The sequence below is a fragment of the Engystomops pustulosus genome, chromosome 9, assembly GCF_040894005.1.
Source record: "Engystomops pustulosus chromosome 9, aEngPut4.maternal, whole genome shotgun sequence".
In the NCBI taxonomy this organism is placed as follows: domain Eukaryota; kingdom Metazoa; phylum Chordata; class Amphibia; order Anura; family Leptodactylidae; genus Engystomops; species Engystomops pustulosus.
This window is the reverse complement of record NC_092419.1, coordinates 41957023-41982704: the sequence shown is the minus strand read 5'-3', so window position 1 is coordinate 41982704 and position 25682 is coordinate 41957023. Positions and strand designations below refer to the sequence as shown.

Here is a 25682-nt window from a genome sequence, read left to right as displayed (position 1 = left end):
GTAGAATTGGGTTTTGGTGTCAGTTTCTCTGAATAAGGCCCACTTCCTGGGAGTCAAGGTGAACAGGAAAGAGCACAATCTGTGCGGCATAGAAATGTGTAAGGTGCGTTGCTTACGTTAATCCTTTCCCACAACTGCTAAAACTTTAACCTTGGTTTCCACTTTATAAAACCCAAACTTAAGACTCAAGAGTTAAACTTGAGCCACAAAACGTTGAGTCTGACCAGTTCAAAATAATTTTGTTTTTCTCATTACATTTTAATACCATTTTTAACTAGGAAATATTAGAACATTTGTATGTTAACAATTACAACTTTTACATTGGTCCAATATACCATTTGCATGTGACCGTACAGTCAGGAACAATTTACATATGCAGGGGAGGCGTAAGGCACAATAACCTACTTTAAAAACTTTTGTTGGATGGTGAGAGTTAAAAAGTTTTCACTTCAGTTTAATGTGTCAAGAGTTGAGAGAGATCCCCCCCGTCTTCACCACATAGAAAATATCCCGATAGTTACCCTACCTTGTGTCACTGCACTCAGGAGGCCATGTAATGAAGAGCACAAACGTCTGAAACCATTACAACTGTCAAGAACAGTCTTAAAAATGTAATACTGTTTTTATTTGCTTCAAAAACATTTCAGCATTCTAAACATAAGAAAAAAAAACAGAACAATGCAATGTGTAAGCGCAGGATGTTTCCTTTACTTGACCCTCACTTTAGTCAGTGACGATGTGTCTACAGCTTGTTTAAAAACCCTATCGCACGGAACTAAAAAAAATAAAAATGAAATTAACCCATACACTTCTCATGCCAGCTGAACTCCTCAACAACTAAACGGCATAATGCTATTTCACTATATACACAAAAAAAAAAATGAAACTTTTTTTTTTTTTTGCTAAATTGACGCCTGATGTAGTGTAAATCTTGGTGTGCATGCTCTGAGCGAAAGTGGCAAGACCCGAAAAAGGGAGATTAGAAACCCAGGGATGTTCTTAAAACCTGGGAGGTACCAAACAAGCCTCAAGAATATGCACCATAAGGATTTGTCTAGTTTACAGATTAGATATGTACAGTTTACAACCCAGGATTTGTTTTTTTTTTTTACTTCTCTAAATCAATAACCATTAAGAAACACCTTAAATTAAAAAAACAAAAATTTTATAAGAAAAAAAAAATGCTTGAAACATTTTTAAATGCTTTGATACACCAACAGCAAAGTGCACAGAGTGAGGAGAACACTAGAGCGCCTGTCTGGTTTTAAAAATGTTTGGAAATATGTACAACTTTGATACAGTTTCAGAATGCTCATTACACACACGGCTACATTATGTAAACCCAGTTACGACTCCAAGAGCATCTTTATGAAACTATCATGTCAGAACCAAATTTTTTTTTTTTGTGTGTTTTTTTTTGCAATTAGACCTAATAAGGGCAGTCAACCATCTTAAAAGATGGCAGCCAGAGGTGGTTCCCCCTACTCTATGATGTTCACATGAATAGAATGTACAACTTCATTCATCATCGTCCTCCTCTTCTTCTTCCTCTTCATCGTCCTCCTCTTCGTCATCATCTTCATCCTCCTCCTTTTTCCGGGCCATTTTAGGAGCACTTCTAGGACCATCAACTTTGCCTTTGGACTTGTAATCCGCAACATCCTTAAGAAAAAAAAAAAATATATATATACCACCACATGTTAGTCTAACTCCGTATAACCCACAAAACAACCCGCCATTCCTACACTGTAGTAAACAAGAGGGTAACGTTACCTTTTCATACTTCTCCTTCAGTTTTCCAGCTTTGCTGTTGTAGGGCTGTTTCTCGCTATCGCTCAGGTTATTCCACATCTCTCCCAGCTTCTTAGCAACGTCACCAATGGAGATACCGGGATTTGTGGATTTGATTTTGGGACGGAATTCTGAGCAGAACAAGAAGAATCCAGAACTGGAAACAAAAGAGAAGACAAAGTTACACACACATTCTCAGGTTACTCCAGATCTAGTCAGGTACCACGATCAACCAGTAATGACACTTACGGTGGCCTCTTAGGTGCATTGGGGTCCTTCTTCTTCTTCTTGCCTCCCTTAATTGGCCCAAAGTCTTTCATTTCTCTGTCATATCTCACTTTGTCTGCTTTTGCCAAGTCGTCAAACTTTGATTTCTCCTTTGCAGACATTATCTGTTAAAAAAAAGGTAAAACAAAATGTTAATGTATATGCTCAGAACGACAAGTAAACCAAGAACACTTTTTTAATGACAAAAAAAAAAAAAAAAAAAAAAAACACTACCTTCCATCTTTCAGAACATTTCTTTGAAAACTCTGCGAAGTTGACAGGGATTTCCGGATTCTTCTTTTTGTGTTCCTCACGACACGTCTGCACAAAGTAAGCGTAGGCAGACATCTTGCCCTTCGGCTTCTTCGGGTCACCTTTAGCCATGTTGATTCTGTAAAAAAAAAAAAAAATATTATATAAATAATTATAGTATATAAAAAAAAATGTATACAATTTTCTCAACAAGCATGGGATATGTTTGCAAGATTAGCATCCCGTGTGTAAAAACTCAAACATTAGGGAATAAGGTTAGCAGGAAAAAAAAAAAAAAAAAAATCCAAAAATGATAGTGTTTTTTTCTATGTAAGGTGCAGTACCACCTCAAACTATAGGGGGCGCTAATGTAAAATTATAACATGTACCAAAACATTGAAAAAAAAAAAAAAAAAAAAAAATTCTGTATTTTTATAATATAATTATAATAATTAAAAATTCGAAAAATTTTAAAATATATATATTATAATGTATAGATCTGTGGAGATAAAATATATATTTTTTTTTGATAAAAATGCAAATTTTGATAAAAATGTAAAATCCTGATTAGTGTGAGTAATGAATATGGTGGCAGTGATGAGACAGGATTATGAGCAGGGATTTTCCCCCCTGTGTCCCGCCATCTTTTCCTTTCTCCACACCCAAGGTCATAATGTGGGGGTACTAGCGGCGGGTGAGGTGTGGGGGTAGGTAGCCCCGGTGCTGGGGGTAGGTAGTGCAGCTGAGGGCCGCTGTGTGGAGTCAGGCTCAGCCCCAGTCAGTGCTGCACTGGGAGGGCAGAACACGACAGGTCACCGAGACACCAATAATTCATCTTCCATTTTGTGAAATGCTTCTTCATGAAAGAAAGTGCCCCTGAAATGCCTCCCTGGGGGCCCCCGGTGTGGCGGGCGGGTGCGGGGCCCCGCGCGGGGCCGGTAGGTGGGCGCCGCTGCCCGCCGCGCTGGTATATAGCCTGGCTATGGAGTATATAGAGGCGCCGCGCCGCTCTTCTCTATGGGGCTCGCGCTCCATTCACTAAAATGGCTTCTCTCTCTCTATGCACAGACACAGGGCAGCCCGCAATACACCCCGCACACGGCACTCACAGGCGGCCAGCGCGGCGGGGCAGCGGCGGATCAAGCCGGGGGAGGCACCGATGGAAAGAGGGGACTCTGCTCTATCAGTACAGGGGGTCTCTGCCCCGGGGGGACCCCCAGGAGGGGAGCGCCAGGCGGTTTTCGGGGCGCCCCCCCTCCCTCCTCGCTGAGGCTTAGCGCAATCCCCTGTATAACAAAGAGCCGTGATCAGCCATTACAGGCGGCAGGCGGAGAGGGGGGACCGCGCCGGAAAAGTACAACAACGGGCACCCACCGGCAAAAACAACCGCCAAACCGACCCGACTGCAGAGGGCACCGCCTGGGGGGACTGTGGGGGGATTATTGGGGCGATGGGGGCGCTCCCGGGGGAGATAGGAGCGGAGAGGCGCGGGCAGCGCCATGTCACCGCTGTTACAGGACGGAGGAGAAGGGGCACAGGGGGCACCGCGGGCACCTCATCCCCCCCAGGGCAGGAGCCCTCAGAGCCGGGTACAGGGGTGACCTCCCCACCCCCCTCCTCCTCACAAGACAGGGAAACAACAAGGCAGAGGATGACAGGGACAGCCATGTTACTGCAGACAAGCCGAGTGCCCACCACCGTGCAGCCCGCACTCACCCTCACACATAACAATGCCCCGCCATAGCACCGACACACGCATCGTGCGCAGCACACACTGCGGGGACACGCTGCCAAAAACCGCAAGATAAAGGAATAAAATAAAAAATAAAAATCTCCCACAAAACACACAACGAGCTGGTGCCCGGGTGAGCGGGCGGGGAGGGTGAGCGGGGCCCGGGCCGGCCGGGGGCAGGCGGGCAGAGGCGGCCGCGCCAGGACTTACCTGTATTGTTCGCTCTAGTGTGATCCTCCGTGTGCACGCCGCTCTCTCCGTGCTGCTGCTCCTGCCGCACAGCCTCGCGCTAGCTTACTACGAGAGCGCCCTGATTGGCTGGAGCACACTCCCCCGTTTAAAACAACCTCCCAGCCCGGTCATTGGGCAGGAACTTCATGAATATCAACCACGCCCCCGCCTTCCATTGGTCGAAGCAGCATCTACGTCATTCATTCAAAAAGAACACCCGCCTGAGGGGGGCTGTGCGGGCGCGATAGTGGAGGAAGGAGTGAATGTTTTCATATTGGAATATGTATAGAGGGACGTCACGCTGTGTGTACACTCTGCGGTATTGTGTGCGCCTACAGCGCGGCACCACAGGCTCCGGCCCAGCGCTTCTCTCATTCATAGCAGGTCATTAGCATGAGGCAGGTATGGAGAGGAGAGCGGGGCCCGAGCTGTGTCCTGTGCTGGGGTCACACCCGCCGTACACACGGATGGATGGACGGACCGACCATGTTTACCTTGTAAGGAAATTAGCCACGTGCTGGGGGCCGCACACTGCACTGCCCTGCACTACTCCACTGCACTGCCCTACTGCATGTCCACACTACAGTGCACTGCCCTACTGCATGTCCACACTACAGTGCACTGCCCTACTGCATGTCCACACCACAGTGCACCGCCCTACTGCATGGCCACACTACAGTGCACCGCCCTACTGCATGGCCACACTACAGTGCACTGCCCTACTGCATGTCCACACCACAGTGCACTGCCCTACTGCATGTCCACACCACAGTGCACTGCCCTACTGCATGTCCACACTACAGTGCACTGCCCTACTGCATGTCCACACTACAGTGCACTGCCCTACTGCATGTCCACACCACAGTGCACTGCCCTACTGCATGTCCACACCACAGTGCACTGCCCTACTGCATGTCCACACCACAGTGCACTGCCCTACTGCATGTCCACACCACAGTGCACTGCCCTACTGCATGTCCACACCACAGTGCACTGCCCTACAGCATGTCCACACTACAGTGCACCGCCCTACTTCTCCAGCATGGCCACACTACAGTGCACTGCCCTACTGCATGTCCACACCACGGTGCACTGCCCTACAGCATGTCCACACTACAGTGCACCGCCCTACTTCTCCAGCATGGCCACACCACAGTGCACTGCCCTACTGCATGTCCACACCACAGTGCACTGCCCTACAGCATGTCCACACTACAGTGCACCGCCCTACTTCTCCAGCATGGCCACACTACAGTGCACTGCCCTACTGCATGTCCACACCACAGTGCACTGCCCTACTGCATGTCCACACCACAGTGCACTGCCCTACTGCATGTCCACACCACAGTGCACTGCCCTACTGCATGTCCACACCACAGTGCACTGCCCTACTGCATGTCCACACCACAGTGCACTGCCCTACTGCATGTCCACACTACAGTGCACCGCCCTACTTCTCCAGCATGGCCACACTACAGTGCACTGCCCTACTGCATGTCCACACTACAGTGCACCGCCCTACTGCATGTCCACACTACAGTGCACCGCCCTACTTCTCCAGCATGGCCACACTACAGTGCACCGCCCTACTTCTCCAGCATGGCCACACTACAGTGCACCGCCCTACTGCATGGCCACACCACAGTGCACCGCCCTACTGCATGTCCACACCACAGTGCACTGCCCTACTGCATGTCCACACTACAGTGCACCGCCCTACTTCTCCAGCATGGCCACACTACAGTGCACCGCCCTACTTCTCCAGCATGGCCACACTACAGTGCACCGCCCTACTTCTCCAGCATGTCCACACTACAGTGCACCGCCCTACTTCTCCAGCATGGCCACACTACAGTGCACCGCCCTACTTCTCCAGCATGGCCACACTACAGTGCACCGCCCTACTTCTCCAGCATGTCCACACTACAGTGCACCGCCCTACTTCTCCAGCATGGCCACACTACAGTGCACCGCCCTACTTCTCCAGCATGGCCACACTACAGTGCACCGCCCTACTTCTCCAGCATGGCCACACTACAGTGCACCGCCCTACTTCTCCAGCATGGCCACACTACAGTGCACCGCCCTACTTCTCCAGCATGTCCACACTACAGTGCACCGCCCTACTTCTCCAGCATGGCCACACTACAGTGCACCGCCCTACTTCTCCAGCATGGCCACACTACAGTGCACCGCCCTACTTCTCCAGCATGGCCACACTACAGTGCACTGCCCTACTGCATGGCCACACCACAGTGCACCGCCCTACTGCATGGCCACACCACAGTGCACCGCCCTACTGCATGGCCACACTACAGTGCACCGCCCTACTGCATGGCCACACTACAGTGCACCGCCCTACTGCATGGCCACACCACAGTGCACTGCCCTACTGCATGTCCACACCACAGTGCACTGCCCTACTGCATGTCCACACTACAGTGCACCGCCCTACTTCTCCAGCATGGCCACACTACAGTGCACCGCCCTACTTCTCCAGCATGGCCACACTACAGTGCACCGCCCTACTTCTCCAGCATGTCCACACTACAGTGCACCGCCCTACTTCTCCAGCATGGCCACACTACAGTGCACCGCCCTACTTCTCCAGCATGGCCACACTACAGTGCACCGCCCTACTTCTCCAGCATGGCCACACTACAGTGCACCGCCCTACTTCTCCAGCATGGCCACACTACAGTGCACCGCCCTACTTCTCCAGCATGTCCACACTACAGTGCACCGCCCTACTTCTCCAGCATGGCCACACTACAGTGCACCGCCCTACTTCTCCAGCATGGCCACACTACAGTGCACCGCCCTACTTCTCCAGCATGTCCACACTACAGTGCACCGCCCTACTTCTCCAGCATGGCCACACTACAGTGCACCGCCCTACTTCTCCAGCATGGCCACACTACAGTGCACCGCCCTACTTCTCCAGCATGGCCACACTACAGTGCACCGCCCTACTTCTCCAGCATGTCCACACTACAGTGCACCGCCCTACTTCTCCAGCATGTCCACACTACAGTGCACCGCCCTACTTCTCCAGCATGTCCACACTACAGTGCACCGCCCTACTTCTCCAGCATGTCCACACTACAGTGCACCGCCCTACTGCATGGCCACACTACAGTGCACCGCCCTACTGCATGGCCACACTACAGTGCACCGCCCTACTGCATGGCCACACTACAGTGCACCGCCCTACTGCATGGCCACACTACAGTGCACCGCCCTACTGCATGGCCACACTACAGTGCACCGCCCTACTGCATGGCCACACTACAGTGCACCGCCCTACTGCATGGCCACACTACAGTGCACCGCCCTACTGCATGGCCACACTACAGTGCACCGCCCTACTGCATGGCCACACTACAGTGCACCGCCCTACTGCATGGCCACACTACAGTGCACCGCCCTACTGCATGGCCACACTACAGTGCACCGCCCTACTGCATGGCCACACTACAGTGCACTGCACTAATACATCTCCACTGCACTACTGCATGTCCACACTACAGTGCACTGCACTGCTACATGTCCACACTACCTACTGCTCTATACGCACACTGCCCTGCCCCAGCATGTCCACACTGCACTACTACATGCCCACAATAGACTACACTTTCCTACTACATATCCATCCACACTGCCCTACTACATGACGGTCCACACTGCACTGCCCTACTGCTCCAGCATATCCACACCACTTATCCTACCCCAGAAAGTCACATGGGCCACAGTGGAGGGTCAATGTTTTATGTTCACTGCACATCCATACATGTACTACTCTAAATACACACGAGTATCATAAACCTCCTATATCACATCTGTTGAATGTTAAATCACTCTGGCCACACACGTTCCATGACTGGGATTGCCGATATACATTTTCCATGAAGAAGGATGATTAATGTCTGACTGCACAGTACACACAGGTCTAACCAAAGGTATATGTGTAATATATATCAAGAGCCAAAAAAGTTCCAACTTGCCTGATACTTTTCTCCCCTGACATCAGCCATCCAGGGAGAGTTGGGCACCATACACAGAGGGCCTCATAAAGCCACGGAAATCCATATATGAATGGATTCAATCTAGGGAGCTTACGGCATGTCGACAAACAATGATCTACAGTCCGCATCATAGTCTGGTATGATATCGGGAGTCCCTGCTGTCCAGTACTGAAAGTGTGATTGTGAATGGTTTCCTGTAATCCCATTTTGCAGAATCATTAGATGGTTACTAGTCCGGGTCCTATGGTAGTTTTCTGTCTGAGTAATAAAGCCAACGTCCAATTTTTATCACACCTATTGCATAGGCTTCCGTGGAGCATATGTTTTGTGTCTCTGTTTTTCACATACCATATTTTGTTACATAGTTTGTTACAGGTTGAAGCTGCTCTTGTACAGCTTTATGTGAAACCTGCTTCTCTACCACCTGCCCATGAATTAATTTGTGGTTTCAAGTATTGCAAAAATTTAGTGGGGAAGTAAGTCATGGCCCACGGATAGACATATACCAATTTACAGGTTGTGCCAGATCTACCTACCTATAGCCAGACAAATCCAGTCATTATTATTGTTTGCCTGGGGCAGTGATGGCGAACCTTTTAGAGACTGAGTGCCCAAACTACAACCGAAATCCATGTATTTACCGTGAAGCGCCAACATGAAATTTTAAGCAGTAACTTATTGCTACCTGTTCTTTCACATCTTGCAATTGTATTAGCGGTTTGAGGCCACCAGTTAAACGAAGGAGGGCAAATTCTAATTATCATTGTAGCTTCTCTCCAGGGTCTCTCTGTAAAGGAACAATGGCCGGGTCCAGCATGATGACCTCCAAAGATAATGCGGTTCTGTCAAAACCTCACTTTTCCTGCAGTTCCAAACAGCCAACAAAGTGTTGAATAGCACTGAGAGCAGCATCTCTTAATTTGCCTGGGACTGCAGGAAGATTGGAAGTGTTTGGTGAACTCTGTCCTAGGGTGATGGCCTGAGTGCCCATAGAAAGAGCTCTGAGTGCCACCTCTGGCACCAGTGCCATAGGTTCGCCATCACTGGCCTGGGGGAACATACGGTCTAAAACTGATGGGAATCAATACCACAAGACCAGAGCAATTGTTTTAAAGATATATAGAAAATCACATGAGAGTCAGGGCAAGTGTAAAAAGTGTTTCTTTTCCTGCTCCAATTCCAGTCACCCATTCACTGGTCCTAGCTGTGGTCGACAGTGGCTCAGGGGGCCCCAGTGCAGTCACTAATTCTACAAGACATTGGCCTGAAGAGGCAACTGGTTGACCAGAGCGTATCCGGGTGGCATAAGTGAATAGGGAGCAAAGTTAGTTTTTTTTTTCTTACACATGCTCTAAACTTCATGGTATTTTCTGGAATTCCTGAAAGACCCCCTAAAAGTGAAGAAACAGTTTATGTAAAGGAAATCTACCACCAAAATCAAATATAGATAAACAAGGAGCACTTACTCAGGCCCCTTGGCTGTGGCAATCTTCATATATTTGTAATCCATGATCTCCATCCTTCTAGAATCAATGCTAAGGAGCCTGAAGGGCTCTGGGGATTGTTACCAGAGCCCCTTTGTGCTACAAATTCACAAGCTGTTACGCTGTGCCGGAGTACTTCCTCCTTCAACTGTATGCTATAACATTTCTGTATTTCTGTGCTACATAAGGCCTCATTAACACGGCTGTTGGGGAACGTATTTACAGCAACTTATATAGGTCGGATATACGTCCCCCATAGACCTGCAATGGACGTGCGGCGTCGTATGGAGTGCTACGGTGCCGTGAAATGATAGAACGTGTGCTATGTGAATGTAGCCTAAATCCGTATATACGTGACATTTTTCATCTGTATATACATGAGTGTCACTGTATCTGTACCATATCCGTATTAAATACAGTGGGCAGAATATGGTGCACAGGCATATACAACACATATTTTAAATTAGACTTCTATGCGGCGTATGGAATGCAAATACTGAAGGAAATTGGTGCATTGGACAATACGGCCATGTTAATGGATGACATATTGTGCATTGAAGTGAATGTGGCCGTATGCTACCTGTATGAAAACAGTACGGGTAGAATATGGCCGTTTTCATTTGTTCATGTAAAAGAGACCTTCCTCTGCTGCAGTGAGATTGTGAAGTGCTGAGGGCACAGAGGGAGTGTGAGACAGTGTAACAGCCTGTGAATCTGCAACATGGAGGGACTCTGGTAACACCCCATAGGCCAACGTCTAAATAAACCCCCTTACTCCTTGTATTACTTTATTCACAGGTGACTGCATTTCATCTCACAAGCATTAGATATTGCCTCCATAACAAAATATGTACCACCTATAACAGCAAGATGAGAAAAGAAGTTTTGTGAATATGTTGGTGACTCGTCACATATTGCACAAGGCTAATGATTTCATAATACATAGTGACTTATAAGTGACATTACAGCACTGGGAATGGAGATGTTACAGTACAGGACTGATGCACACCGCATATATAGACAGCAGCACTGCTTTATTATATGGTCTATTTGCCCTTGGTCTTGGTGTTTGTTCCTCTTTTTTATTATTGTGTTAGTTTTTCTAGATTTTCTGTGTGTGTGGGTTTCACAGCTAATAGTCTATAACAAGACAATGCTTTTCCTATGATAAATGTCGCGGTACAGAAAGTGACTGCAACTGATAAGAGAAAACTGCGAGGAACACTGTGTTAATCTGTAGGCCACAGATATCGCAGACAGAAACAATACACATCCCTTTAGTAATGTGGCTTCGTCCTGTTTACTTCTGGCAGGGAGACTGCCTAGCAAATGGCCAATGTAATTTTAACAAGACTATTTCACACATCAGTGAAATGCATCTGAAAAAGGACGCGGCTGATAGAATTAATTCTATGTAAAACGGTTGTCTAATAGCAGGCCATTGATGGCATCGGTAGGCGGTCCAATCTACATGAGCCCTGCATATTACTAGTACAAAGCACCATACAACAGGGAACCAATGCAAAATCCGTACCAGACCTCCTATATATAAGGTATTACATAGAAAAAAAAAAAAAGTATAATATATATATATATATACCCACTAAGGCTCCCTGGCCCAGATGCGACTGCAGCCCCTCGTGCCGTGCAGGATATTGGTAATTCATATGCCAACATCTACAGGAGGAGTGTAAATATAGGAAATTGCAAGAAAATTCACAAGGAAATCACATACACATAAAACATCAATAATTCCCTATGAAAGTCATAATTCAGTACAGGCGGTCCCCTGCTTAAGAACACCCGACCTCTAGTTACAAACGGACCTCTGGATGTTGGTAATTTACCGTACTTTAGCATTAGGCTACAATAAACAGCTATAACAGTTATCAGAGGTGTTAATCCTGGTTCTTATGACAATCCAACATTTTAAAATCCAATTGTAACAGAGACCAAAAAAAAAAATTTGTCTAGAGCTACAATTATAAAATATACAGTTCCGACTTACATACAAATACAACTTAAGAACAAACCTACAGAACCTTGTCCATAACTCGGGGACTGCCTTTACTAACATTTGTCTCATTTTGATGAGCTCTTTAGTCCTCGTACAATGATCCCTGGGACTGGTCCTGCAGGGGGCAGTACTTAATTACTTATGTCCTGTCCATAGATAAAGGGTCTACATGTGTAAACACAAGACACAAGGCGAGTAAAACAAATCAGTCTTCTGTCTAGGAACTTTGGCCTCAAACAATAAAAACATGGCTAATGGTAATGTATACATGGAAGTCAGGATCTGTATTTCAGTAGGTAATACAAACATTGTGGGTAACCCCAGATTCCCATGATACTTCTACATTTGCTTTTAAAGCAATAGTATAATGAAATAACCGCATTTAAGTGACTTATTTCTTCTATTAATTATTTGGAAACAATCTATGACTATTGGTATGTTTCTGGGAGATTACCACAGTTTTCCGACTATAAGTGTTTAATCTGCAGTTTAAGGAAATATTCAAATACGTTTTGCAGGATTATATAAGGAAAACATTCCCTCTTAGCTACCTTATAAGGCAGTACCCTTGACATCAAGCATGACTTTTTTTTTTATACACAGCCTTTAAGGGGTATTTCCACCTCACTTTTTATAGTTAATTAAATCCCTAACCGCCCGGAAAAAAAAAATTCATTGTTAAAATAAAAAACCTATATGAACATAATATAACTGTAAATGGGGCTTACGTGCCCCTTAATGACCCCGTGTTAACTCTAGATAGCGGTGGCAGTGTAGGCGCATGAAAAAGGGTTTCCTGGCCTCATAGCTACCACAGTTCACATGTTCCTGGCCCCCTCGCTCGCTAGATCAGGACGGCTGACGGGCATGCGCAGTAGCTTCACAGCTGACCTGATCATTTGATCCTTACTTTGGGACAGCTGTGTACTGCAGCAAGCCGGCACTACCAGATAAAGAGAAGTGAGGTTATAAAGCTTCTCTTCATCTAGTAGTGCCAGCTATTTGCAATCATGGGAATTCAGTTTCCTGGTGCCACTACTATAGAGTAGAAGAGCCTTGGTTTGTTTTTTTTCCCTTATTTTTTTTTTATGTGTGTTAATAGACGCAAAGGATTCTGGGTCAAGTGGCGTGCACCTGAGTTTTTTGACTAGTGGTGCTATATTTTTAGGACTGCGCCTTGGAGTTCTAGTGTTCTGTCCAAAACACTGTGGTATCAAAAATGTATTGGGAATCAGAAATCGCCTTTGCTACCCGTAGAGTATCAGTGAATACTGCGTTGAACCCCTTTTTACCCTAGTGAGATCACATTAGTACCCGGACTTCAGGGAAGTCTATGAGTGGCATGAAATATTCCTTCTCTGACTGTAATAAGTGTGAGCTTTCCTGAACACAACGACTTCACATCTTAAACTATGGAATGTGTTGCACAGCAACAAGAGCGGAGATGAGCATTGCATCAGTCATCTGTAGTATGCTAAGGTTTTCAGTATTTTGTTGGGTCAACAAGAAACTAATTTCCATATTCTGCACTTGCCGCAGATGCACTTTTCAAGTAGACCTCTCAAGTGTCGATGAGGAGTACGGATGAAGTGGAAAATTATTTATTGTTCTCTACTCACAAGGTGTATCTGTAGGATTAATTGCCTCTGCTTCAAGTATACTCTACATTACAAAGCGCTCGGCGTGTAGCACAGCGATTTCATCCCATGACAGAGACATATATGATAAAATATTGCTCCCACACGCTCAGGCTGCTGGCTCAGCACTTTCACGCGATTTCTAAATTTATATCCAGACAAGTGAGAAGAGCAGATCTTATTTAGGCCTCATTGCTGTATAGTGTAATGCATGGAGGTGGCATCTCTGAAGAGCTGGAATCTCTTGAAATTTCATGAGGTAGAGAACAAGTTTACGGTGACAGTATCCATCTCTTTAGATGTGTGGTACAAGCTCTAGTTTATAGGGTTATCCTTGGTTTTTGAGACATGTACAATGCGTTATCTGGGTTAGGAAAGAAAAACATTCCAAAGCAAAAGGTCCCTTTATACAGCCATGTGTTACCCGTACCATACTGTTTTAATTTGGATAGCACGCGGCCACATTCACTTTATTGGGCAATACGGTCATCTATTTGATCCATAGCTGTAATACTCACCATACTGGGTCAGAACTGAGCGGATGCCCCGGTTCACTTACACTCCCCCTGACTTACATACCCTCATCCGGCTATGTGCTACCCCCACGTAATGTTTGGGTGAACAAAGAAGTATGCAAAAGGACGTGTGCATTTTACGGGCCACAAGCAAAGGGCCACGTGCCGTTGATTGCAGCCCACAAGACATCTGCTGGTGTTCGCAGCTCACCCCAGTGATATCCATAGAAAATTACTGCTGGCGCCATAAACTCAGGCAGGAATGGCATTAAGTGCTGCCAGTCAGCACATTCGTGGCACAGTGATACAGGGTACACCGTGATTGTGCCCAATAGAAATCAATGGGATCGTGTGCATTTAACCCCTTTCGGGGGTTACCGTTACCGTAGTATAATGTAGTATCATGATTAGTTATTAAAAAGGTCTATTGTGACTTTCTACATAAGGTAATATATTTACTGCAATTAATTTCTAACTATTTAACTCTTCATGAAGATGTTTTTTATAAAAAAAAAAAAATTCCACCGTCATCTTTTTACACTTTGAAAAGTTCAGCTTGTAGCTTATAAAAGAATGATGGCTTTATTCCCTAGGTTGATACAATAACAATGTCTTCAGAAATGCCAAATGTATGTAAAATATATATATATATATATATATATATATATATATATATATATATATATATAATTTTTGAACCACAACTACCACCCCCATCATCCATTGGGATTGAGCTGGGACAAAAATGCCTCTGCTAACACTTTAGATGCATTAAAACGATATTGCATGAGACTGTGACACCAAATGGACACTTTTTACTTATAGGTCTGTGAAAAAGGACCCTATTAAAAGCCCATACTCAGCGTCGATCTCTAATATAATAAAGGCAGATGAAACTAAGATTTGATTGACACAAGCCCCTTTCCGTTCCGGTTGCATTGTGTTTCAAAGAGCATTGCAAGCGGAACGTGTGCCTGCACCTTTAGACTGCAGGCAGCAATACTTTTAAGATGTACAACCCCTGAGCTGAGCATGCATGTTTTATGAATACCCTTTCCAATTGTGTTATCTCCAGTGAGAAGTTTTAAGATTGTGGAAACCCAGCATCTTTGTATATCTCACCTCTGGCATTGGGCATACGCTGGAGGCCCCATTCACATAAGGTTACCCCAATTGATGGGTTTAACATGGCCAGCTTTAGTTCTTGCATTAGCCATAGCTCATGATCATCCAGCAATATTTCTTCTGATACCTGTGTGACATCTTACAAGATAAGGAAAGGTGGGATTACACTTCAAGCTGGAATATAAAGCACCCACTTCTTTGTGTTCTTACACATAGATAACCTCTTAAAACAAGAGCTCTCTCTTTTCTTTCACGTTATAACTTGACAAACAAACTATTTGCTCAGTTATGCCCGTTGACCGCAATACTGAGAAACTCAGCCTTCACACCTGGCTTGTAGAGTAGACGGCTTGTCTTGTTTGTTCTTCAGGCTTTATCTCTCTATGGGTTATGTATAACATGATTGTAGTGATCCTTTATTAAATCCATGTACTTACAATCCAGGGATTGGAAAGTAATTTCGCTTGAGGGTCTGTTCTTAGCAGAACTTCCATTGCTCCAACTTAAAAAAAAAAAAAAGGAATACTTTACTCACCTACCTATCTATCTTATTGCCATCTATCCCCTTATTGCCATCTATCCCCTTCTAGGTCTATATATCAATAATAACTCAACTATCTCTATAACTATCTATATCTCTTGCTCTATCTCCCTACCTATCTATCTATCCCTCTATATCACTCAATAATATATGGGCTCACATTGGTGTTGCTTTTCACGTTGGTGGTTCAGTAATTTCCATGGATGTCTCACAAAGCCATTGATGTCTATGGGTGTTTTCACATTGGCTTGTATTTTTACTGATCCGTTGTGCGTGGAAAAAGTTATGAAACGTCCTATTATTTTTCACCGATGCGGATCATGGAAGGCAATAGAAATATATGGGTCCGCAAAAAAAAAAATGGATGAAACATCCGTTTTTTTTTTCACTGCTGAGGCTGAAAAACCAGGTGTGATGTTTTCTCAGCAATGTTAAACTTCACTTTTTTTGCGGACACAGAGACAAACAGAAGCAAAACGGAGACGCAATAGAGACAAACAAAACATATGCGCAACTTAAGCTGAACATCAATGGCAATGTGAAAGAGCCCTTAATGTCATCTATCTTTTTATATAACTATCTATATATCATCATACTGTATATCACTATATGTAATCTATCTCCATTTGCCTGTCTAGCTTTTAATCTATCCATTACGTTTTTCAGGCTCAGGACATAGAACATAGAATGACTATTCACCTTGCATTTAAATGGAATTATTGAAGTGTGAATAGAAAAAGTTTCCAAAACACTGTCCTGATTGTCAGGTATTACTTATTCGCTATTTGTAGCCTACTTTCCCTTTATAGCTTCTGCTATTGAAAGGTGACACATTTCATGGAGGAAGGCTCCTGCATTGTTATTGCTATGTAGGCTAACTTACATATAGAGTAAGTGATGAAGGTGTGAAAAGGCAGCAGAGTGGCTGGACAATGGGAGGGCGAAATGCATTCATCTGCAGATCGCTGCCAGACAAAACATGGCTTCCCCTCCCAGACTGTGAATAGACATGTAAATAGCAAATACATACAGAGTGTACGTGAGAAACACCAAGCTGTGCAAGACTGCAAGTGTAAAAATTACATTATTACGCTATATAAATATCTATATTAAGATCTTTTAAGAGCTACATTTTGTGTAAACAATGGGAAAAGCTCCAGCGTTTACAAGAAATATGCTCATTTACCCTTTGGAGGAATATTATTTTTACAATTTTACCCTTTATCGGGCTCTGTAAGGCTAGGATACCCACTTTATTTTAAAAGTATGTATCACGCTGTATCTATATTATTGTAAGATAGCTAATTAACAAGTGGCATGTTTATCTGAAGGTCAGTTGCCTTAAAGTGGACCTGTCAAGGCGATTTGGGACACTAAACCACCCAAGGGTCCTTATGGATCAATGGCTTAGTTTCCCAAATCACATTTGTGAGTTTTTTTTCACATGGGCACATCAAAAAAATAAAAAAAATAACCTCATATTCCATCTCTCTTGGCGTTTGCACATTGTGGCAAATGAAGGCGTCTTAGGCTCCTGTTACACTTGCGTTTTCTGTGCGCACTTTTGACGCGCAGAACTTGCATTGAACTCTGACCCATTGTATCCAATGGGTCTTTTCAAACTTGCATTTTTTTTCACGCACTCACGCGTGTTTTTTTTAACACGCTTTTAAATCTCAACATGCTCTACTTTTGCAAGACGCACCATACAAGTCTATGGAGATGCATCAAAAACGCATTGCACTCTGAGACACTTGCAAGTGCAATACAAGTGCAATGCGTTTTTCACGCATCAATTGCCATAGAAAAGATAGAGCTCAGCCCTGAGTCCAGAAAATGCGCGTGAAAAACGCATTGAAATTGCATTGAAAACGCGCGTGAAAAACTGAGACACTGAACAAACTCTGAGGGAGCGTTCACACGTTCATAACGCAACGCTAGCACACAGTGGGCGGGGCTCGGGCCAATCGCATATGCGTTTCCCGGGAAACACATGCGATTAATAACCCGCATGTGCTAGCATCGTGGCGCTAGCGAAACGTGTGAACGCGCCCTGACTGAAAACTGATTGCACTCTGATGCAAAATGTGCATTTTTCACTGACCAAACCCTGATCGCACCCTGACCGTGATCTGCAACGCAAGTGTGGAAGGGGCCTTAGGGCGCGTTCACACGTTGCGTTTTGACCTGCATTTTCATTGCGTTTGAAATGCATATACAACAGCTGAGGAGAGGTGATTTGCCTAATTACATCACTGTTAACATTTCCATTTTCAAAACGCATCATAAGTGCGATGTTAACGCGTGTGTTACCATGTTAACACATGCGTTAACATTGCATTTACAAACGTAAACGGTAATATAATTAGGCAAATCACCTCTCATCAGCTGTTGTATATGCGTTTCAAACGCAATGAAAACACAGGTCAAAACGCAACGTGTGAATGCGCCCTTAGTGTTCAAGCCAAGGTATTATTCCATCTTCACATCCCACAACCCAAGAGATCTTCAGATGCGAGTCCGGTGTGCCTCAAGTTTTCCTCATCGGACTCGCATTTAGTTTGATTTAGAACCCCAAACCACCGGTCCATAGGGACCTATAGTTGGTTTAGTGTCTCAAATTAAAGTTTTTTTTCACATTTTGACACAAATAAATAGGTGTATATTAAACACGCCCAGCAGATTTATAGACTAAGTTTAAGTTTCCACTGCCAAAATCTTACACAATAATTAGTAAATCGTCCCTAATATATTTTTCTAGAATAATTCAAGAAGATATTTTTGGGCCGGTCTTTAATAGTATCAGTAACATAATTTGGGAAATTACTGAAAGTTCTGGTAGTTACACTTCAAAAAACATACTGGTAGGGTGATTAGATTGTGAGCCCCATGGGGACAGGGACTGATTTGGCAAACTCTGTGCAGCGCTTCAGAATCTGTGTGCGCTATATGAAGGAATTATTATTAAAGGCGGTCCCCTACTTAGGGACACCCGACTTATAGACGACCCCTAGTAAAAGACGGACCCCTCTGCCCACTGTGTCTCTGGATGCCTTCCTATAGCCCCAGACTGCAATGATCCGCTGTAAGGTGTCTGTAATGAAGCTTTATTGATAATCCTTGGTCCCATTACAGCAGAAAATATTGAAACTCCGATTGTCACTGGGGCAAAAACATTTTTTGTCTGGATCTACAATTATAAAATATACAGTTTCGACTTACATACAAATTCAACTTAAGAACAAACCTATCTTGTAGGTAACCTGGGGACTGCCTGTAGTAGACCAATGCAGAGCTAGACCCGACAGTGTCAGATAAATCACGTTGGGTGATGGATCTGGAGTACCCGTATGTACTCGAGTATAAGCCGACCCGAGTATAAGCCGAGGCCGCTAATTTTACCACCAAAAAAACCTATTGACTTGAATATAAGCCGAGGGTGTAGTATACAGCTAGCCCCCACGTAGTATACAGCCAGTCCCCTGCCAAGCGCATGAAAAATATTTAAAAAACGTAATACTCACCCTCCGGTGTCCGGATCGCGGACGCGGCTCCCAATGGCTCCTCTTTTCTATTTTTTCTACTGTAGCCGGCAGATCGCGTCCATGCGATCTGCCGGCGGCCGCGTAATATGATGCGGTGGTGTTGCTGCTGATGATACGTCCATGTGATCTGCCGGCTACAGAAGAAAGAAGAGAAAAGAGGAGCCGCTGGGACCCGCACCGAAGATCGGGAGCCTCGCGCTGAAGATCGGGACCAGCGCCAGTGATCCGGACACCGGAGGGTGAGTATTAAGTTTTTTATCTTTCACTTGACTCGTGTATAAGCCGAGGTGAGTTTTTCAGCACATTTTTTGTACTGTAAAACTCGGCTTATACATGAGTATATACGGTCGTTTATGACGGTGTAGTCTACTTTAGACTTTAGTTGTTCTAGTTTCCGGATGAATTTTCTCCCACACAGACTTTTCCGAAAAACTGTCCAAAAATGGTCCAAAATCCTTAAAAATGTGTGAAAGGTGCAAATTATTCTAGGATACTATACTATTCTAGCAGACTGAAAAATAAATCACCCCCAATAAATCATTTGTAAGGCTAAAAAATAAAATTACATGTCCATTTGACTGCAAAACATGAGGTGAGAGGCAATTCTCCTCTTTGTAGGGCAATATTCCCTATGATGAGAAGTCAGAAAAGCTTCCCCTAGATCAACTTCTCTACAGAAATATCGCCAGTAAGTTGTAATATTATCTTAGTAAAACACATCCAGGCCTCATTTCAACTTTTAGTGCATTCACCATGACAACTCCACACATAGTTACAGTATTGGGTATAAATAGATATTGCGAGAGATCTAGTGATGTATTTTAGTACTGGATGGAACATTTGCAGCCATTGTTTTTGCTCTCTGTCTTTCCCATGTGCTTTGCTCTTGTAGAGATGTCATTAGGGACATCTAGAAAAAGGTTAGAAAAAGAAAAACAAAGAGACAGAACTATAGAAATAAATAAGATGTACTGTACCTGAAATAATGCGTTCACAACTAAACAGTATACATTTATTATATGATTATGAGAAATGTCATCCGTTGTTAGACAATATGGACAACACGAGACCCTCTTCAATAAACTACTGTACATTCAAAAGCCGCTCGGGCAGCCCTGGCCAGTCCACCATTAATTTTAACAGCATGAAGAAGTTTATCTGGTTTTTCTTAACCCTTCATGACCGAGGGTTGCCGGTACCTGAATGTCCAGGTCATTTTGCAGTTATGATACGCAAGAAGAGCAAAACATATATATGTCCGCAAATTAGGGGACAGATATACATCCAGCTATGGTGACCTGGCGGCAGTACAGTGCCACACATGGGGAACATGCTCTACCATGTTCTACCTTTCCCCGTATGTACAGCCAGCGCAGTTTCCTATAGAGGGGGAGGGGTGAGCAGCAATCACCTCCTCTCCAGCATGCCCAGGCGAGCAAACGTTCTGCTATGTTCGTGTGAATGTAGCCTTACTTAGTTTTTGATATAATGTGAGATTTTGACTTGATTAGATAGTTTTGTTAATCAAATGTTTCTTCTTTATAGCATTAGCAGACAAATGACCACATATCATAGTATATGCGGCTGGAAAACAACGCAAGTCCATCAAGTCCAACCTTTAAGAATTAAATAAATGTTTTTCCCCATAACCCGTGATATTTTTTCTCTCCAGAAAGTCATCCAGGCCTCTCTTGAACATGTACATAGAGTCCGCCATAACAACCTCCTGCGGCAGAGAGTTCCATAGTCTCACTGCTCGTACAGTAAAGAACCTTTGTCTATGGTGATGGTAGAATCGCCTCTCCTCTAGGCGTAGAGGATGCCCCCTTGTCCTGGTCACAGGCCTAGGTATAAAAAGATCCTTAGAGAGACTCTTATACTGTCCGTTCAGGTATCTGTACATTGTAATGAGGTCTCCCCTCAGTCGTCTTTTTTCTAAATTGAATAACCCCAAATTCTGTAATCTGTCATTGTATTCTAGTCCCGCCATTCCCCTAATAATCCTGGTTGCTCTCCTCTGCACCCGTTCCAGCTCTACTATATCCTTTTTATACACTGGTGCCCAAAACTGTACACAATATTCCATGTGTGGTCTGACCAGGTTTAGTGTCCCAAATTAAAGTTTTTTTTCAAATTTTGACACAAATAAATAGGTGTATATTAAACACGCCCAGCAGATTTATAGACCAAGTTTAAGTTTTCACTGCCAAAATCTTACACAATAATTAGTAAATCGTCCCTAATATATTTTTCTGGAATAAGATATTTTTGGGCCGGTCTTTAAGTTTAATAGTATCAGTAACATAATTTGGGAAATTACTGAAAGTTCTGGTAGTCACACTTCAAAAAACATACTGGTAGGGTGATTAGATTGTGAGCCCCATGGGGACAGGGACTGATTTGGCAAATTCTGTGCAGCGCTTCAGAATCTGTGTGCGCTATATGAAGGAATTATTATTAAAGGCGGTCCCCTACTTAGGGACACCCGACTTATAGACGACCCCTAGTAAATGATGGACCCCTCTGTCCACTGTGTCTTTGGATGCCTTTCTATAGCCCCAGACTGCAATGATCCGCTGTAAGGAGTCTGTAATGAAGCTTTATTGCTCATCGGAGTTTCAATATTTTCTGCTGTAATGGGACCAAGGATTGTCACTGGGGCAAAAACATTTTTTGTCTGGATCTACAATTATAAAATATACAGTTTCGACTTACATACAAATTCAACTTAAGAACAAACCTATCTTGTATATAACCTGGGGACTGCCTGTAGTAGACCAGTGCAGAGCTAGACCCAACCGTGTCAGATAAATCACGTTGGGTGATGGATCTGGAGTACCCGTATATACTATTTGTGGAAGGGCAAAACTATGTCCTTATCATGAGAATCTATTCCTCTGTTGATACATCCCATCATTTTATTTGCTTTAGCAGCAGCCGCCTGCCTCTGGTCACCAAGTTTACCATCCACCAATACCCCCAAGTCTTTTTCAGCTGCAGTTTTACCAAGTAATTGACTGTTTAGAACATAATTATACTTTGTTTCTATGGCCCAAGTTCATAACTTCATCTACATTAAATCTCATCAACCATTTCTCCACCCACTTCTCCAGCTTCCACGAATCCCTATGTAATGCTAAAGTATCTGTCTCAGTATTAATAAATTTACCGGATGTGAAAAATAAATATATGTTCCAGAATGCTCTGGAGAGGAGCCCTGCAGGACCCGAACAGCATGTCCTAGAGGAGAGGAGGTGTGCAGAAGAGGACTACAACTCTCACCATGTAGTGGAAAAGAGGGGAGCCCTGCAGGAGTACAACTGACAGCATGACCTAGAAGAGAGGAGGTGTGCAGGGGAGGACTAGAGAGCTACGACTTCCAGCATCTCCTGGAGGAGACGTGGAAGAACAGGTGATTAACAACCCCCAATATTTTGTAAGGAACTTCCAGCATTGCCTAGCAGCGGAGACACTCTGGGAGGCCAGTAGCTGTAGCAATTTTTACTTTTTCTGACAGTACTCCCAGGTTGTATTCTTCGGTGCCGGTGCCAATTGCATTTGTATCGACTGAGCAGCCCCTTGAGGGCAGAATTCAATAAGCTGCCTTGTCCCCCTACACTGCGTAAGCCTATAAAGATAAAGTGCCGTGGGCCCCTCTGGTCCGGCTATGCCGCTTGCTGGTGCTGGCCCGCACCACAGAGATACTTAATGTATATAGTTTTATTGTTTTAATACAGTTAAAATTGTTTAATTAAAACATTGCAAAAAAAAAAAAAAGATTTGGGTCAACATATTCTGATGTCCCCAAAAATATAGAGCTTCTAAATATTTATATATTGTAGCTGGACACATCAAACTAGATTATACTAAGAACACCAGGCAGACCCATGTAGCAGTATTGTTATGTCATCAGCCTATGCGCAGTAGAACAATCAGATGTGCGCGTGCACTAGGAATGTCCGGCGGCCAGTTAGCAACATGAATGTTTAATGCTTTATGTTTAGCGAGGCAAACTTATTTTTATTGACACGGTTTTGGGAACAGAATGACCTTTTGATCAATTTTTACTGTTACATTTCTACAGTCTTAGGTGCCCTGCACACAAACTCGTTCGGCCAGTGGAAACTAACTGGTTAAATCCAACAGACCGAGCACAGTGCACTGGACTGGAGTCCATTATACCGACACATGATGCAAGGACTACCTGCAGAGTAGACTATTGCACTATGATGCAAGGACTTCTGTTCAGTGCACTGTGCTTGGTCTGGTCCACAGGTGAACAGATGGATCCACCAGTCGGCCCTGGGTTAGGTAGGCCCCCAGGTCCTGCTTAATTAGTAGTGCTGGACAAGATACCCTCTGTAATTTATACATATATTTAGCATACAGCATCTTAGCTATCCTATACATTTACATTATTATATTAATAGCTTGTGTAACAAACTTGAAGCTGTACAGTGGTGGGCCCTAATATCAGATTTTACTGGTGGGCCCAAGCTATCCCAGTCTGACACCGTCTGACCTAGACACATAGTGGAGCACGTTAGTGTGCAGGGGGGCCTGACAACAAACCCTCTGTACGGAGTGAGCTCCCCATGTGTTCCCCACACAACCTCAACTGCACCATGCCATACATTTACATTAGTTGGTTGATAAAGTGACTTGTGCCATGGTCAGTTGCGATGCCCCTACTCATGGAATTAAGAATTATGCATTCCCTTGGCATTAGATGGGGATGTATTGTAAACTCATCAAGTTATCAGGATCAGAATTAAAGTCAGAAACGCAATGAATTCTCTCCTTATGTATCGGATGCTGCTGCAGTAAACCATCTCTTTTTCTATTAGCATGCTGCAGACATTCTTCAGCAGTCATAATGAATTAGCCAAGGGGCAGAGAAACAATATATTCCAGTTGTCTAATTGCAATCCTGTCTGCCCATGCTTTATGGATGCAATCTTAGAAATGCATGTTTACAAATTTCTCTTCTGAAATCCTCTTTCTTCATGCCCCTGGTTGGAAAATGTGCGTATTTCACAGAAATGTCCTCTTGTAAATTACTAAGAAGAAAAAAAAATGAATTGTATCATCTGTAAACCTGTTAACTGCCAGCAGTGAATGTACATATTCTTGATTTGCCATTTACGTATCAGTATTGACTCAGGCCTTCGCTTTCTTCCTACTGAAGTTTATTGCAGACAGAAACAATGCATCTAGCAGATCTGCACTGTGTAGGGGACACAATGAAGAGCTCATGGTAGTATCATGGCTGCATACAATGGGGGAGAATTACTAAGCAAAGTGAACCACAGGTTGGGGAATTGTTGGCCATGTTATGTTGATCAGTATGGAAATGTTAGTCCAAATGGTCTTTGTCCCTGTAATGGACTCCAAAGTGTTAAAGGTCTTGGGATCTTATAAAGAGTCTTAAAGAGAACATTTCAGCATCTCACACACATCACTATGTAGAGGAACACATATAGAGGAGTTGAGATATCAGTTGTAGTATCTGACCGTAATAATCCTCTCCACTGTCAAAGAGGAGGTGCTGGAGCAGAGGATTGCAAGTGTGTTATGCTAAAGTTCATAAACACAGACTGGCCCACATTAACTATGTGCAGTTTGCTAGTGTGGTATTCAGGGGGCACCAGATTCATAATTTCTATCACACATTCTTCACGAATCTGGTGCCCTCTGCACTTTATTTTGGTGCACCTTTAACGTGGGGCGTGCAACACACTTCTGACGGACTTTGCATGATTAAAGCATCGGAACGGCCATTTCAGTGCAGAAATTTGTGTTGCATGAAGAATAGTGCAGCCGAGCAGACACTTCTTTAATACCCGTGCAAGCAGTTTGCACCTAAAAGAATGTGCAAAGTCTGCCAGAAAACTGTCGCACGGCTCTCAGTAAAATGAGCCCCACAGTCTCCTCCCGTAATTTAGCAAGTTTAGCATAACACACATGCAATCCTCTGCTCCAGCACCTCCTCTTTGACCATGTAGTAGATTATACTGGTCAAATACTGGGACTAATATCTCAGCAACTGTGGGGACTAGAAAGAAAATTCTAAATGCCCCTGGAGCTGTGTAGCAGCCCCTACAGAATGGTGTATACTTAGTGAGGTGTTAAAAGGTCCTCTTTAAGTCCCTCTAGATTGTGTTCCCCTATAATTTACTAAACTATGAAAATGTTATTGGTGTCAGAATATGGCGAAACAAAAAAATTATTTTTTTTGTACAGAGGATTTTTTTGTATTAAAACATATAAAACCCATATAAATTTGGTATCTCCATGAGGATACCGACCCAATAATTAAAAGGGGGAGGGGGATATCATTTGCACCACACAGGAAAATATGTAATAGTAGAACGCGTAAAAATATGGCGCAAATGTGCCTGGTGTGAACTGGTGTATGTTATAATTGTAGCTCCAACAAAATGTTTTTTGTCCCTGTGAGAATTGAATTTTTCAAAATTTTGTGCTGTCATGGGACCACAGATTATCACTAAACTTCATT

The 25682-nt window shown here is 44.1% G+C and overlaps 1 protein-coding gene across 2 annotated transcripts in view; it reads right to left on the bottom strand.

Annotated features, from left to right (window-relative positions):
* Positions 1-603: 603 nt before the first annotated feature.
* Positions 604-25682, bottom strand: part of HMGB3 (high mobility group box 3) — a 77069-nt gene continuing 51990 nt past the window's right edge. Inside the window, exons 1-5 of one of the 2 annotated variants that reach the window (XM_072125810.1) lie at positions 4253-4407; positions 2293-2449; positions 2041-2183; positions 1774-1948; positions 604-1662 (exon numbers count right to left, since the gene is read on the bottom strand). In XM_072125810.1, coding sequence (XP_071981911.1) covers positions 1519-1662; positions 1774-1948; positions 2041-2183; positions 2293-2442 — 612 coding nt within the window. In that variant the 5' untranslated portion in view covers positions 2443-2449; positions 4253-4407 and the 3' untranslated portion in view covers positions 604-1518. Of the gene's footprint in view, positions 1663-1773; positions 1949-2040; positions 2184-2292; positions 2450-4252; positions 4408-25682 lie in introns of those variants that run through there. The other variant, XM_072125811.1, reaches the window with a different exon arrangement.